Source organism: Rhea americana, unplaced genomic scaffold (assembly GCF_003343005.1).
Source record: "Rhea americana isolate MKP2758 unplaced genomic scaffold, rheAme1 scaffold_120, whole genome shotgun sequence".
NCBI lineage: Eukaryota > Metazoa > Chordata > Aves > Rheiformes > Rheidae > Rhea > Rhea americana.
The window spans coordinates 670,026-684,828 of NW_028185262.1; the positions used below are offsets into that span (position 1 = coordinate 670,026).

At 41.5% G+C, this 14,803-nt stretch overlaps 1 protein-coding gene across 4 annotated transcripts in view; it reads right to left on the reverse strand.

Moving 5' to 3' along the window:
- The window catches only part of SLC6A6 (solute carrier family 6 member 6), a 49,898-nt gene extending 39,113 nt beyond the window's left edge, over positions 1-10,785 (reverse strand). Inside the window, exons 1-2 of one of the 4 annotated variants that reach the window (XM_085324050.1) lie at positions 10,746-10,779; positions 3,629-3,685 (exon numbers count right to left, since the gene is read on the reverse strand). In XM_085324050.1, coding sequence (XP_085180176.1) covers positions 3,629-3,674 — 46 coding nt within the window. In that variant the 5' untranslated portion in view covers positions 3,675-3,685; positions 10,746-10,779. Of the gene's footprint in view, positions 1-3,628; positions 3,686-7,412; positions 7,462-8,149; positions 8,216-10,745 lie in introns of those variants that run through there. The other 3 variants (XM_085324042.1, XM_085324061.1, XM_085324070.1) reach the window with 3 other exon arrangements.
- Between the last annotated feature and the right edge of the window lie 4,018 nt (positions 10,786-14,803).

Here is a 14,803-nt window from a genome sequence, read left to right on the forward strand (position 1 = left end):
TAAGCTCACAGAGACAGCACAACCTTGCAAAACTCGTCCCTGAACTGCAAACTTTCACCAAAAAAAAAAAAAAAAACAACCCAAGGCGAAGCTACGGTGGTGCGTGTTTGTTTTTGTGCAGCTGGTGCCAGGTGCCTGCCTGCAAGGCCGCGCACCGGCATTTGCTGTTCACCCCAGGGTGGCCTCGGCTGGGCGCCGCGGCTGCGCCGTCCTCTCGACGTCCCGGAGCCCCGGCTCAAGGAGGCCCTTCCAGCAGGAGCACCGCTGCTTCCTGCAAGCCACCGACTGGGCATTATTTGATCAAAAATCACAAATTTTCGATCGCTGCCCATCTGTTCTGAAGGCTGGAGTTGGAAGCGAAACCTTTTGTATCCCCCACTAACCCTGTAAGCGTCTAAACGTCACATGACTCAGGCTAATCTCCTCAGAGAGGTATTTTCAGTTCTACTTAGCCACAGACCTTTGACACCAGCTCTCACACACAGAGAGCTGCGTTCGTTTTTATGTCAGCAGATACGGAAAGCAGAGAGCGCTGGAACCACCACTTTACTTCTCTAAGGAAAGTAACACGTAAACCGCTTCCGTGCAGCACGGTCTGCAAGGCAGCGAGCCCGCTCCGTGCCCGGAGACCCGATCCCACACGCTACTTGGACAAACGCCCCACTGAACCCACGCGGGAATTGCTGACTCCAAAGGGATTTCGTAAGAGCCAGCAGCACAGGCTGACCCAGTGTAAGCAAAAGGTATCTGTGGTCCTACCTTCCTACCAGGGTTGCTCCCYCCCATGGGCTACAGACACTCACTTTGCTGCTGGTTTTTGCAGGAAAGCGTCCCCGGGTAGAGCAGGACAAAATAGGAACAGCTCGAGGACTTTCCTCCATGCCCTATCTTTCCAAAGAAATGTCAGCCAGTGCTTTGCATTGCAGGTTGCTTTTATAGTCGTAACTTGACTACTGTAAACTCAATCAACTTCTGTTTACCAGTTTGGAGGCAAAGTTCACAAAACTGAGCAGCGGAGGCTAAATTCTTTCTTACTGTAACTTCATCTAAGCTAGCACTCTTACACGAGGCATCAGGGTGGCATACTAACCTTGAACACCCAAAAAGCTCTGTTCATCACAAGAGTGTTTTTTTTTTTTTTTTTTTTTTGCATGCAAAAGAGCTAATTACAGACAGGTGGGAAACTGCAGTTCCCTTATAAATGATGGGTATGTGACAAAGAGCTGAGCTAGCCATAAAAATGCTCTGTATGCAAGCTAATGGCAGAAAGTGAGATAACTTATTTTGTTCTACATTTGTAGACCTCTTTAATGGCTGAGAGGCATACAAAGGCTCTGTGAACTTCTGACAGTTTTCTAGAGCTGCAAACCCAGGTGATTCAGAGTTAGATGTTTTGCTTTATATCCCTTATTTGAATACTATCTTGTCTATTGAATTTGACTTGTAATCAGTAGTTTGTGCCCTGCAGAAGGAGTGGAGCAGAAAAACTCTGAACTCTACTGAGTAACAGTATCTTCTGCTACTGTATTGCTTCCCCACAGCACAAGTCCCTTTTTAAATTTGAAAGAGCAGCCCACTGCATCACTGAAGGAGGATCTGCACCAAGGGGAGAGAATTAAATGGTTACAGAAGAGGAAAGGCAGCAATCGCTGGAAGAAGTATAGGAAAGCAAGTCTGTCCTGTTAAATGTTGGTTTCATAGTCCTGCCTTACAGAACAAGGGACAAGAACGGCTTTTGATTGCTCAGACTCAGCCTTTTTCTCTAAAACTGAGAGATCACAATCCGCTCTGGTGGCCCCATCTGTAAGCTTGACTCTTGACAAAGCCTAATGGGAAATAAGGTGTTTGTATAAGCCACTTATTTCTTGCTGATAAAGGAGAGACATGGAGAAAACCACATAATTTTGATAGAGTTTTCCAGAAAGAGCAACCCTATAAAATTATTTCCTTATTTTTATTTTTGCTAGCAGTTGGAGGTTTCTTCATGTTGTTGGTAATAGCTAGATCATCACTGAAAATTCCTTAGACTGATATGGTGAACCTGAGCGTGGYTTTGCTTTTTTTTAGGTGCACTTAAAATGCAATATGCCAAAAAATGGAATTTTTTGCAAGCACACTGACCAACCCATGAAAATTTGCTACCTTACAGAGCTCACGTAAGCCCCTCTGCATGTCCAAAGCTCTTTGGCACACGGCTGCAGCACTGGGAAGGCGTTCAGCTGYGAAACAGATGCTCTGTGCAGCATTAAATCCCTCACGTGGTTATAGCCACAGGAGGAAATCAGCACAGAACTGCAGTGCAAGGGCACCTGGTGATGAGCTAAACCCTAAATACCCCAAAGCTCTCTTCAAGACTACTTGAGGCTGTGCTGCTACAGAACACGATTTGTAACTGAAAAGGAAAGAGGTGATCTCTAGTTTTTAAATATTTATCATCCTGGTATAATTATGCATAAAACTCTAACTGATAGCTTCACTTGGCACTTACTGAAGATTTTTAGAGGTCTCAAGTGAAATCCTGGTATTCCTGAAGCTGGTAGTCAAAATTCGTACTAATTTTTGAAATACACAAATTTCACCTACTAATTCAAACTGAGGTTACCATTTGCATTTTGATTTTGATACCACAYAAGTAAAACCTCTATAATTCCATCAGCCATAGGGAGGTCACTCCTGCTTTATGCAGGCATGAACGAGGTTAGACTCAATGGGGAATGAAGAACTAACGACTCACACATCACCACGTTCCTATCAGGGAAAGGGTAATATTAAACAGAATCATATTGTAATATAGGTTGACAGGGACCTCTAGAGGTCATATAGTCCACCCCTCTGCTCCAAGCAGGCCCTATGTCAAAAGCAGGTCAGGTTGCCTGGTCAAGATCTGAAAACCTCCAAGTGGAGATTGCACAGCCTCTCTGAGTAGCCCCTCCCAGTGCTCCATCACTCTCAGGGTGGACATTTTTTCTTATATCCAGTCCAAATTTCCYTATCAGACCAAGAAAGAACACAAGGAGGAGAGAGGAGAAGAGGATTAAAATAAAACAAAAAGGCAATACTGAGTGGAAAGCGCAATCCTGATATTCTGACACTGCATACATATGATACAAGTAGTCACAAAGAAAAAAGCTATAGAGGATGAGTGTGGTGAGAGACAAGTGASTAAGCTCCAGGTTAAGTATAAAATAAGCAACGGCCTCTAATGCTGGCATATCAGACAATGTTCATTTTATTGTCAGAGTGAAGAATATATTTCTTAAAAAAAACAAACAAAAAATCCAAATAAATGTTACAATGCATGCCAAGCAATTACTGCTTTTCAGTGTGTCCTGTGATTCACGGTGCCATAATAAATTGGCATATGGTGCTCATTCAGGGTACACAACTCACACACTTGCCGTGGCTCTAAGGAGCTAATAGTTATTTGGACTGCAGTTAATTTTTTTTTGTTTTTAATTTCCCTGTGGCAATGCAATAAAATTCATGCTTATTATTGTATTACTTTCAAAAAATAATGTGTTTAGTGGCAGGCAAGTGTCATTAATGCCTGAATTCTCTTGTATTGTAGGGAAATCAATTCAGACAACCTCTGGCATGCAAAAGCACATAAATAATTGGTAAATACTACCTGTGGTCTTCTGGGTCCAGATTTGCCTGATGCCAAGAGCAATCATCTCCTTTTTGGCTGCAAAGGATAGGAGGGCACTCAATGCTTTGCAGAAGGCACTCAGTACCTGGCAAAATCAAGCTTCCTGTGTGCCAACATTCCCATGAAAGAGTAACTCCTGAAGTGCGGATGACAGAAATGGTTTTCTTCTCTTAAGAGAGAAGACAGCCTCCTTGAGACACACAGAGCTGCTTCTCCATAAGGTCTGAAATGCTCCCCCTTGCCTAGGAAAGGTACATTCCCTGTGCTAACTGCTTATGAGACAGCTCTGCCACATTAAGGGAGAAAAAAATAACAAAGCATCTGCTTTTTGGTGAGTCTGCCCAAGAGCAGGAATAGACTGGAAATCCAGGAAAGTTTTATCAGTAATGAGACATTAGAGATGCTTAAAAGCAGGGATAAAGCAGTGGCAGAAGAAACTGCATGTTTACAAGAAAATTCTTCTCCTACAATTGCGACAACTGAAATGAGCCTGGGCTACACTATGACCAGTTAGTACCACCAAAAGCTTCAGAGGAGTAGTGGAGCCTTTCATCACACTGACGTAATGCAATTCAAGGGTCTACATACCACTGGTATACATTTGAAATAAGCCCACTGAAGCCAGTGCTATTCATCAGCAAAAATGGACCAGTGAGCTCAGAAATGGGTAAATAGGATATTGTCCAAGTATGGCCTCAGAGCTTCTGCAGAAGTGCCACAGATTTGAAGGTCACCAAGACTGATTCCTCAATAAGGGCTTGCAAGACATGCTCTTGTGCCTATAATGTAAGTGGGAGTCTGACTTTGACCCCACTTAAAAAAGGATAAAGCAATAGCAGTGCTGCTGAAATCAACAATGCTACATGGGTATATATTAGCTAAGAATTACATCCTGAATTTGTACTTCTTTGCAGCTAATTTGACAGGCGGTATTAAACAACATTAATATCTCAAAATGTGACTTGGAAGGAATAACATAAACAAACATCTGAACCTACAGTGCTCTTGCTCCTTGATCCCTAAGGAGGCAATTATTCCCTCTGTCACATTCTGCATGGCCCAAGTAAAATGTTTGCCAGTACAAATATTTTGTTCCTGAGTTTTCGCTTTATAAAATGGGAATTTGGACTGTGTGGTCTCAGGTGTTTTCTTCAGTGCTTAACACAACAGGTTCCAAACAGCGATTGGGGAATACTGCCATGACTTTGGCACAAATGACAACATTGAATAATGACCTGTTCCGCTTATTTTCTCACCTTGAATCTCCTGAAGTGTTTAATTGTGTGGAAGTTGCTTGAAATTGTGCCTGAACAACGACTGCCACCGTCTGACCTATGCTCTTTCACTGTTCTYCTGTAGATTCTGTGCTACTGCTCACAAAACAGTCTTCCTTTCATTTTTCCTACTCTCCACCTTTTTCATAAATATCTTCGATTTATTAACATGTTTGTTTGCATTTAGCTTACCTACCTTCCTCTAAGAATGTACTCCAGAAAGCGCAAAATTACATGAAAAGCAAGTAGAGCCCAAACCTTTTTCCTGTCAGAAGTCTTATTCACCTATGCAGAAATGCTAATGTCTTCATTTCACCCAACGAGATAAAAACAGTGTTTAGGAAATAACCACCTTCTCCTCAACTGAGAGACCCTCCTTCTTTAGCAGGGAATGCAGGAATATGTCCAGATAATATATCCTTGCTCTTTTACTGGTTAATTCAAGACAGTGTTAGCTAGATTTTCATTAYAGCATATTATTTGTAGCTGCTGTTTTCATGAAGCAGCTGTAATAAACAAGCTAGATTTATCTTCCTTTTTAAATTGCTTGAAATAATTAGGGTTGTTAAATTTAGATTGTAAAAGAACCTACTGATTCCTCTCTCTCTCTTTTTTCCCCCCCCCGATAAATACAAAAGCTACAAAGCAATCTACCATCAGTCAGGCTTGGGACAGAACAGTATGCGCTCTATATATTATCCAAAATGGATTTCAGATGAGGAAATCATCTAGGTTTTTTCCAGCCAATTTTTTACAAGTAAATGGTGATTGTGCTGAATTATTTTAACAACTGCATTGTGTCTTAGTCTTCTCCAATCTACACTTAAGAAAGGATTTCTTTCCTTTCCTCTTCTATTCAGGTACAAATGGAAACCCTGGATCTGGATTACTCTGGTAAGCTGGATGGAAAGGAGGAGCAAAACTGAGACCCAGGTACAGATCAGATTTTTGAATTCCTAGTTTGATGATCTACACYGCGTTCAACTATCATGAAGCCCCTGGCCCATGCCTTCGGGCATTCAGATACCAAACTTAAAACTTGCAGTTTGCTCTCTCCTCTTTATCATTTACTTTTTCCGTTCATTCTCCCTCGACTACTGCTTGCTGTATTACTACTCCAAATATATATATATATAAAATAAAGAAACATGATGCCCTCCCTGACCCAAAATAGGCTACTGCTGCATTTCAGCACCTGATCCAAGAGACTTGCTTCATGACAGCACCAAACAGACATCCTCCAACAAACTTTTCAATCACAACCTTTTTGTTTAGTTGGTTTTGTGATTCATCAGCATTTTAGTTTTATTCTTGGTGTAGATAGCACCACCCCAGCAGACGAGGTTTCCCCAATGCAAAGGAAAAGACAGGATGAGATTAGAAGGATCCACAAAAGAACTTAGATAAAATGGCTCGGTAAGAGGGGGCTGGTGCCATTCAATTGCTCAGCTTACCAAAACCCCAAAAGAGGTGAGGAAAAGATTATTTGTGCTTTGAGAAAGACAACATTGTATCATGCATATCAGGAATACAGCGACAATATACTAACTACATAATAAGAGAAGGTACAAAATGAAGAAAAGGAGAAGACTAAATCYGTCAGATTTTGCACTATGAACTCTTATAACCAGAGTGAGGCAAATGAATACATGGTATACAAACAAGAATGATGGAGCTGGGAAAGGGGTCTGGAGTAATATGCAGAAAATAGTTGCAATAGATATCAAAATATAAAATGTAAGTACTTCTTGGCTCTAGATATGACAAAAAGTAACAGCTTCTACATAAATGACAGGATAAGATCTCGGGGCATTAAAATAAATATGTCGGCATACTGTTTTAAACCATTTCTAAGTGTAATAAGCAAGCAGCATGCAATGGGATAGGATTCAGTGCTAGGAATTATAAAGCCCTACATMTAGGGAGAGCAATGGCACCTCTTGAGGAGCTGATAGCTGCAAAGCTATGAATCCACGAAAGACCTGAAGGTGATTGCAAGTAGCCAAGTAATACACTTTCTCTGTATGACACTAATGAGTGTGGAAGAAGGGTCAAAAACTCAACTATTTTTGGAYGGGTATATGTGAGAGGATCATATGGAAAGCTGAGGCATAATGCTGTGTTAAAACAACCACAATGGAAATAGCATAAGGTGTTCAGATCTCCCCAGATTAGACAGGGGACAGAAAAACTAAAGGAAATACAAATAAGAGCAACAAAAATGATCTAAAGAGAGAGTAAAGGAGCTAAATTAATATGGACTAGAAACAAGAAGACTCCTGGGCTGAGATCCAGCTACAAATACCTTCAAGGTACTATGTGTAGAGGCAGATAATTAATCTAGCTCAAAAGACGATAGGACAAGGAGCAACTGCTTGAATTTAAGGATGGAAAAATCCAGGATGCAGAATTTTAAAAAAAAAGGTTTTTGAAGAAACACATCTGCTCCGCAGTGCGGACCCCAAACATGGTAGCCAAGGCACACTTACTGTATGCATCCAAGAACAGGTTGAACAAGGAGCTCTGGGAAGTGGTCACAGCCTTCTAAAATCCAGAGAGATCACCACAGACAAACTTACTGATATTTTAGTCTCTTTCTTTATGGGCTATCTGACAGATTGCTCCTCTTTGGAAAAAAAAAAAGAAGAAAGAAAGAAAAATAGAGCTATATATCCATGTAGCAGAAATACACCAGCACCAGAGTTCAGAAATGGGGGTGTACAGCACTCTGACGTGCAGCCCAGTTAATGGTAACCCCTCTAACTCTCTTCCAGTTGTTCGGTGGTGTGTGCAACATGTGTCTGCAGGGTGCCACATAGGGCAGTGTCAGCATGACAAAAACTGCTGATCCAACGGGCAGATTATTCTGAGTCTCAACACTGAGGTCAAAGAGGTGAAGAGGAACTACTTTTTTTTATATATTTTACTGATACTCATGGTCTTCCCCAGCCTTACGTTAAGAGATCCTGCACTCAAGCTTTTAAAGTCACTGCATAAATTACATATTTTGCCTATGATTAGCTGAAAACGAGCACTAGCAGTATTTCATCATCTTCAGGAGCAATAAAATATGCTAGCATTGAAAAAAAATAAAATAAAAAAGCAAAGCATTTGTAACAAGTCTTAGAATTTTCAAAGACAAATGGGTATACACAAATGTGAGGAATATAAATGCATGTACCATTAAAGCCCCCCCTTCGAAATATCCCGTCCCAACTGCACTCACCAGTCGGGACTTCTGTCCCCTCCTCAATGTAGATGGGCAGTGGTGATTCCTCCATAGGATGAGGCACTGATGGAAAGTAATGAATCGTGGTAGTATTTGTCGCAAAGTGACAATAATAAGATGGTCCCTTTCTTAACATTACAACTACCTTTGGCTGGTTATCGTCACAGAGTCCTTTTTCAAAGTAGTCACCTCCTGTCATGGTGACCTGTCCAATTCATACTCCAAGGGGTTAATCCCCACTGACCATTCACCACCACAGGAGTTAACCCCCTCTTGAAAGTTCACAGGGCCCAGGAGAGGTCCCTATTCTGGATGCTTCATGATCCTGGCATTTGGCAATAGCCTCACCATTCACATCCCAGGAGTTTAATTCTCTTTTGGAAATCTCTACAGTAGGAGAAGCCAAGGGGAGCCAATGCGCAGACAGGCACAAATGAAGTTATCAAGTCTAAGTCGTAGTATTTCATGCACAGAACCAGAAGAGAGAGGCTCTGATGCTTAAAGCTTGCCTTTAGCTGTTGAAAAGCCACAGCAGGTGATGGAAGGATGCATCGCAAATGGCCTATGGACCACAAACTTTTTATTACTTGTTCACTTTGAAGTGTATATATCGGACTTATAAGGCTCTTGATAAATTGTTTATGAAATCAAGATTGCTAGAGAAAGATCTTCAAAACTGTATCACACTAGGCTTCATATTTTAGTCTACAATTTTGGAACACCATACAGTCACCTCTTTAGGATATGTCTGTTGGGTTCTTTTCTATTTGGAGCTTTGTACTTTAAAGATGTTTTTGTTACATTATTTCCCATTAAACATCTCTGGGAAGCATGTGAGGCACATGCTTTTCAAGATGTTTGAATTTCCTGTATTAGAATGAAATACTAATGAAATACTAATGTTGAAAACTGTAATAATGAAAAGACTTCTGGAATTTTTCCTCCTCTGTTACCTTCTAAAATGACGATATACCTTCTCAAAGATACAAACTCTTAAGCTAGTCTCAGCTGGGATTCCAGCTACAAGAAAGGATCATTCTCTAATCACTTGTGGGGTTTTCTTTTTTACTACAGGCTTTTCTTTGGAAAGATTGCCCTACGATATCCATAAAACCAGCCAAAGAACACTTGCTGTTTAAAGCTATAAAATAAAGAGTCTTACAATGTTTCTGCTAGAAACACAATCAGAATCAAGAGTGTTTTCAACAGATGTTTGACTAGCAATGGGCTTCACGTAAACCCACACTCATATTTTGCTGGACTCACAGGGCCTCCAATTCTCTGCCTTTACCTAACCCCATCTCTAACTGAAAATGGAAAATGAAGGGAAGCACAGGGGAAAAGGAACAGCAGAACACGGTTGTCTAGAAAACTACCATACAAGCCACAGAAATCATGGTCTACAAAGGCGCCTTGCGCAAGCTGCTTTTATCTAGAAGCTGAACTAACATTCCAGCCCAACAATAGCAGAAAAACATTTGTTACCACACGGCATTTTGCTACATATTAACCAGCAGTTGCTATGCAAGCATAATGGAGTGCTGAAATTCAGAGATACATGTTATTTTTCCAACGAAATGTTGATATACGGGAAATCAGCCTGATGTGAGTGCTCGTGGGCTTGCCATGCCACTTGACACAGTACATGCTTCGAAGTTATGCAAAGCAGGCCCTGCACTGTGAACAATGCAGTCATTTTCCTTGCTGAGCTAATTTTGCATTAAGGCAATGACAGTCTTCGTCTACGCAGCATTTAATCGAATTTATTTACTAGGAAGAAATACCAGAGCCAAACTTACTATACTAGTCAGAGTTTTCAAATCAGACATCTGCAAGCAAACCAAGTCACTAGATGATGTGGAAAAACTCTTGTACTTTTATGACATTCAGCTTTCCTTCTCCCATGAAGAATACTGTACCAGGCTCACCTAGACTGAGCATTTAGTCTGGAGCCAAATGCTTTCAAAAAACATTTGCAACAGTATTCACCAATGGATGGTTGCATTTACTCTTATTTTAATGGGTATAATCAGAGAATATAGAAAAGACCTGGAACACCTATATGCTATTTGAGGCCAAATATGCATATATACACTCTCTCTTGCACACACATATACGTGCACACACAAGTATACATGCACACAAACAAATAACTCTACAGGCAGAACTTGGATTTTGTAGAATCCAAGATAGAGAAGCTTTTTCTCGTGGTAGGATTTGGGAATTAGGGACTCTGGAGTTCTGAAATGAGCACTAACTCATATTTCTTCTTTGTCTTGGGCAAATCTCTTCAATATTATGCCTCCACAGAACTCACATACCTACTTTAAGGGCATGCTGCTTAAATGGCTGTAAAGCACTAAAGCACTTTACCATGGTTCCTAAATTCTAGAGTGACATGCACAAAAGAACTGCACAGATAGATAGATTTAAGATAACAGTTGCTGAGTATTATTATTGTACAATTACAGCCTATTTTTACACGCTCTAAACTTGGTTTCTATGAACAGATGGTAAGTGTTCAGTATTTGAAAGTTCTAACCATCTTTATAACCCTTTTGTAATTTCATAAACAAGCATAAATAACACTTACATGAAGAAGAGTCTCTTCTGAATGGTTTTTCTCTTCCTGTTTGAAAAAAAAGGAGAAAAAGAAAAAAAAAGTTAAGAAAAAAATGGATCTAGCAAGATAAATTAGGCATGTTTCAACATTATCATGCATAGTGTTTTTTGAATTTCATCTGAGTGAGTTTAAGTTTTTGAAGAACATTAGGATACTGAATGTAGTAATAATGCAGTAAGACATGATGTAAAACATCACAGAAACGTTGACTACATCTGTCTCGTGAGCAAGGAAACTACACTGCAGCAGTGAAACAAAATGCAAATGCTACATGATCTGAAGTAAAAAAGGAAGAACCTTTAATTACCTTCCAACTCAATGATAGCCCTGTGGCTCTGTGTACAGACTGTCTCTAGCTAGCCTACCTACAGCAACACCTGAAAGCAGGACACTCCTGCATTTTGGCACTGTGTAACCTTGTTATATACTCCAGTACTCAAGCAGTGACAGCATTCAAACCCATGTCCTGCAACCATGGCAAATGATGGTGTTCTTCAAGGCTGTGACCATTCTGGGCAACAGAGAACCCACAACAGGAAACTCTRTAACTGCTGAAATGCATGAGCCTCCCTTAGAGCTAATGCTTTTAACAGCCACCCTCCTGCTCTCTCCTGCCATCYGCCTATCTTGCACCTAAAGCTTGGGGCTCACACGCAGAACATAGGTTTGAACCACGCTCCCCTTCCAGCAGCATAGCCGGCRGGTTTTGTGATTGCCGTTTGGGTTAGTATTGACCTCTCTTTTGCTTTTGTAAATCTAGACAAGCTAAAACACAGAGAAAAAGAAACTGATATAAACACAGCAGATGCTATCGGGCAGCAGCCACGGTTACTTTGCTGTTTCCTGAATCACAGATTGGTAGGATGGCAGCCCTTCCCATGGCAACCAGCTTGGGAAAAGAAGGACGATTGCATTTTCACATTTTAACTGCTCTACCAGATAATCTTATATCAGTATTAGCTCCTCAATAAGCAATTTAAGGAACACTGCTTAGAGTTCATATGCCTTGGGATGATAGTCAGCTAGCACAAATCAATTAAGTCCATGGCACTACAACAGCTGAGGATTCAAGTAAACATGCATTTATGGAAGAAGTTCAACAAATGTTAAATCGCTGAAGTTTCATGTGCAAGTTTTCTTCCAAATGCCAAGGACTCAATCCTGCAAGCAGTCCACCCAAAGAAGTGGCATTAGAATAAACCAGACCAGAGCCAGGATCACTTTAAAAGGCATAATCCTGATTCACTCTGGTCACGTTATGTGAGGATAATGATGAGAAGTCAAAAGCACTAATCCTAGTAGGTAGTAGGTAGTCTATTCAAAGTTGCCCTTCTTAAATGATCCACAAATTATTAGTGTCATTGATCAAATAAGCATTACCTGTGTAAGGCTTCAACTACCACAGCTTTCACAGTTGTTTTTATGTGCTGTAATGTAGTTAAGCTTAAAAGAAACAAATCAGTGTAATCTTTTCTGAGTCATTTGCCAACACAATTAAATAGCCAAACAGGGCACTGTTGTAGAGAGACTTGCCTCACTGGTGCAACTGGGGTTTTGTATCAAAACTGAAGGGCACTGGCGGGTGGGACAAAGTTAAGGGACAGAGTTAAAACAATTGCTGCTGAGTCTTGGGGTGCATTAATGAAAATCCTGGGAGCATCGCTACCCATGAAACATGGAAAGAGTCGTGCCTGCRAGTCCTTGGGAACACCCAGCCAACTGGACTTGGCTAGAAGCCACTCAGATGTAGCTCAGTCCTGGTTATGCAGAGAATTGATTTAGGGGAAAACTCACTGAAATATTTGCAACATTTAGCTGTGAGACAAGTTCCTCCCCAGGGCTTTCCAAACAAAACTGCACTCAGGCCCGGGAGGTTTCACAAACACCATGCAGAAGGAGTAAAGCGGTCTGAAGTGTTTTCATATTTTCCACAGCAATGTTGCATCTCTTCTCAAACATAATTTCAAACACACTGAAGACTCTTGCCATAGCCCAACCATTTTACCCCTGCCATTTAAGAAACCTCAAGACAACCTCCCCCAGTAAGCTATAAATCAGTGACTACCAACAAAGTACCAGATTTTGCTCCTATTTATACCAGAGTAAAATAAAAGAAAAATCAGTAGCATTTAAAGTACTGCAGACTTATACTAGATTCGGGATCAAAGACCCTAAAACCAAGAAACTCAGGTTATTTGACCCAGCACCTTGAAGCACGCAACTATCTTCCTCCTGCTTCCAAATACCCTAGTGCCATCTGCAATCTCCTGCTTTTTACAAGGCATCACTGAAAATTACCCAGTGCTCGCAAAAGGCAGAAAGGGCTTTCAAGAGCCCTAACAGCACACATTACAAGACGCAGGTTAATAAATGACAGCAAGAAGCAGTCTTTGGCTTGTTGGCCCATAGGTGCAGGCGGGCTGGCCGGGGCACCCATGGGAGAGGGAAAGGTGTCTGTCGCCCTCCAGTGGGTGCAGCCTCAAAGCAGCCCAACCCAAGAGAAAGGTGAGAAGGGGAAGGAAAAGAGGTGAGACCCAGGCAAATAAAGAGAAGAAAATGCAAAGCAGACAGAAGCGAGTGAGAGTTAAAGAGGAAATACAAAAGATGCTATCTCTGGAAGTGTCAAAAACACTATCTGAAGTTTCCAGTGTCAGTCTAAGCACGAAGATGGGCTCCTGCCAGACTCATACTTCAGCCTCAGTTTACTCCCTCTTATCATGGCAAGTGACATTGTTACAGGGTTAACTAGCTATTTTTCTTACAAACTTTTTTTTTTTTAATTGCCCTCTGCCCAATCACAGTTCTGGTGGCGACCTTCAGGCAAATCTTTCCATAACTCTCACGCAGAGGCAGGCAGTGCCAAAAAGCAGTCAGTTCACCCAAATCCAAATCCAGAAGTAAACACYCATCTGTCAAAACCACCAAGGTTTTGAGCAAAGCTTCATCCCTCTCAGTTCCACAACACCAGGTTGTAACAGGCTGATTTACTTACAAACCCAAAGCTGTAAGACCTAAACCGGTAGCAACTGTTATCTGAGCACCAAATTACACAATCACATGTCTTATGAACACGGCTGCCTTGCTTTTTTTTGCTAATCCAAAACTTGAAACATTTTGACATGCAAATGAAAAAATATTGCAGTTACCAAAATAGCACTATAAACATAACCAGTTCCTCTCAGGACATTTTCTTAATGCCATTCCCAATACGGTTAAAAAAATGAGAACTAATCAAAACCTCCGTCTTYACACCTTGGCACAAACTGTGCTGAAATGTGTGTGGTTGTATTTCATAGCTTTTGTCTGGATCTTCTCTCGCTACTTTTTTTTTATCAGTGATTTCTCCTAAATGTAGTTCTCGTTAAACAGAAGAAATCAACGTTTACATTTTATAAATACAAAGTGTCACCACTCTTGCAGCTGTCTAAAGAAAACACCGTTTGCCTTCTGTTTCATAAATAACACACACTCTGCACATTTCTCCATCTCTGTAAACTCAAATTCTCCCATGTTCTTCTACGGCAACCTTGCACGTTCCTGCCGCACACCATCCCTTACAGTATCAGACGGAGATGGGCAGGATCTTTAAAGCCCATCTTGGGGACATGGATCTTAATCCAAGTTATCCCGAGACGACCGGCGAATTATTGCTCTTTTGCACCAGGCTGAGACCAGTAACCTGCCCTGTGTGGGGCATTTTCCTCCAAGTCCCGTCACAACTTTGGCTTCATCTTGCCCAGGAACAACAGAAAGGGAAAGCGAGACAAAAAGGAGAGGCGCGGAAGCGGCCGCACACACCAGGTAGGCCCGCTAGCATCCGATGTAGCGCTGCCTGCACCAGCCTCTTAACCTGAGGTTAGCGCACGGCAGCCAGAAAAAATACAGCGGGGAGGTGGAAGGGGGGGAGGGAAGGCGAGAGAAAATGGCAAAAATAGACGCGGGGGAGCGTGCTGCCGCGATGCGCTGGAGGGCTGCCAGCAAGTGCTTCGGCGCACGCTGCAAACTGTTATCTCGAGGGGAAAAAAAAA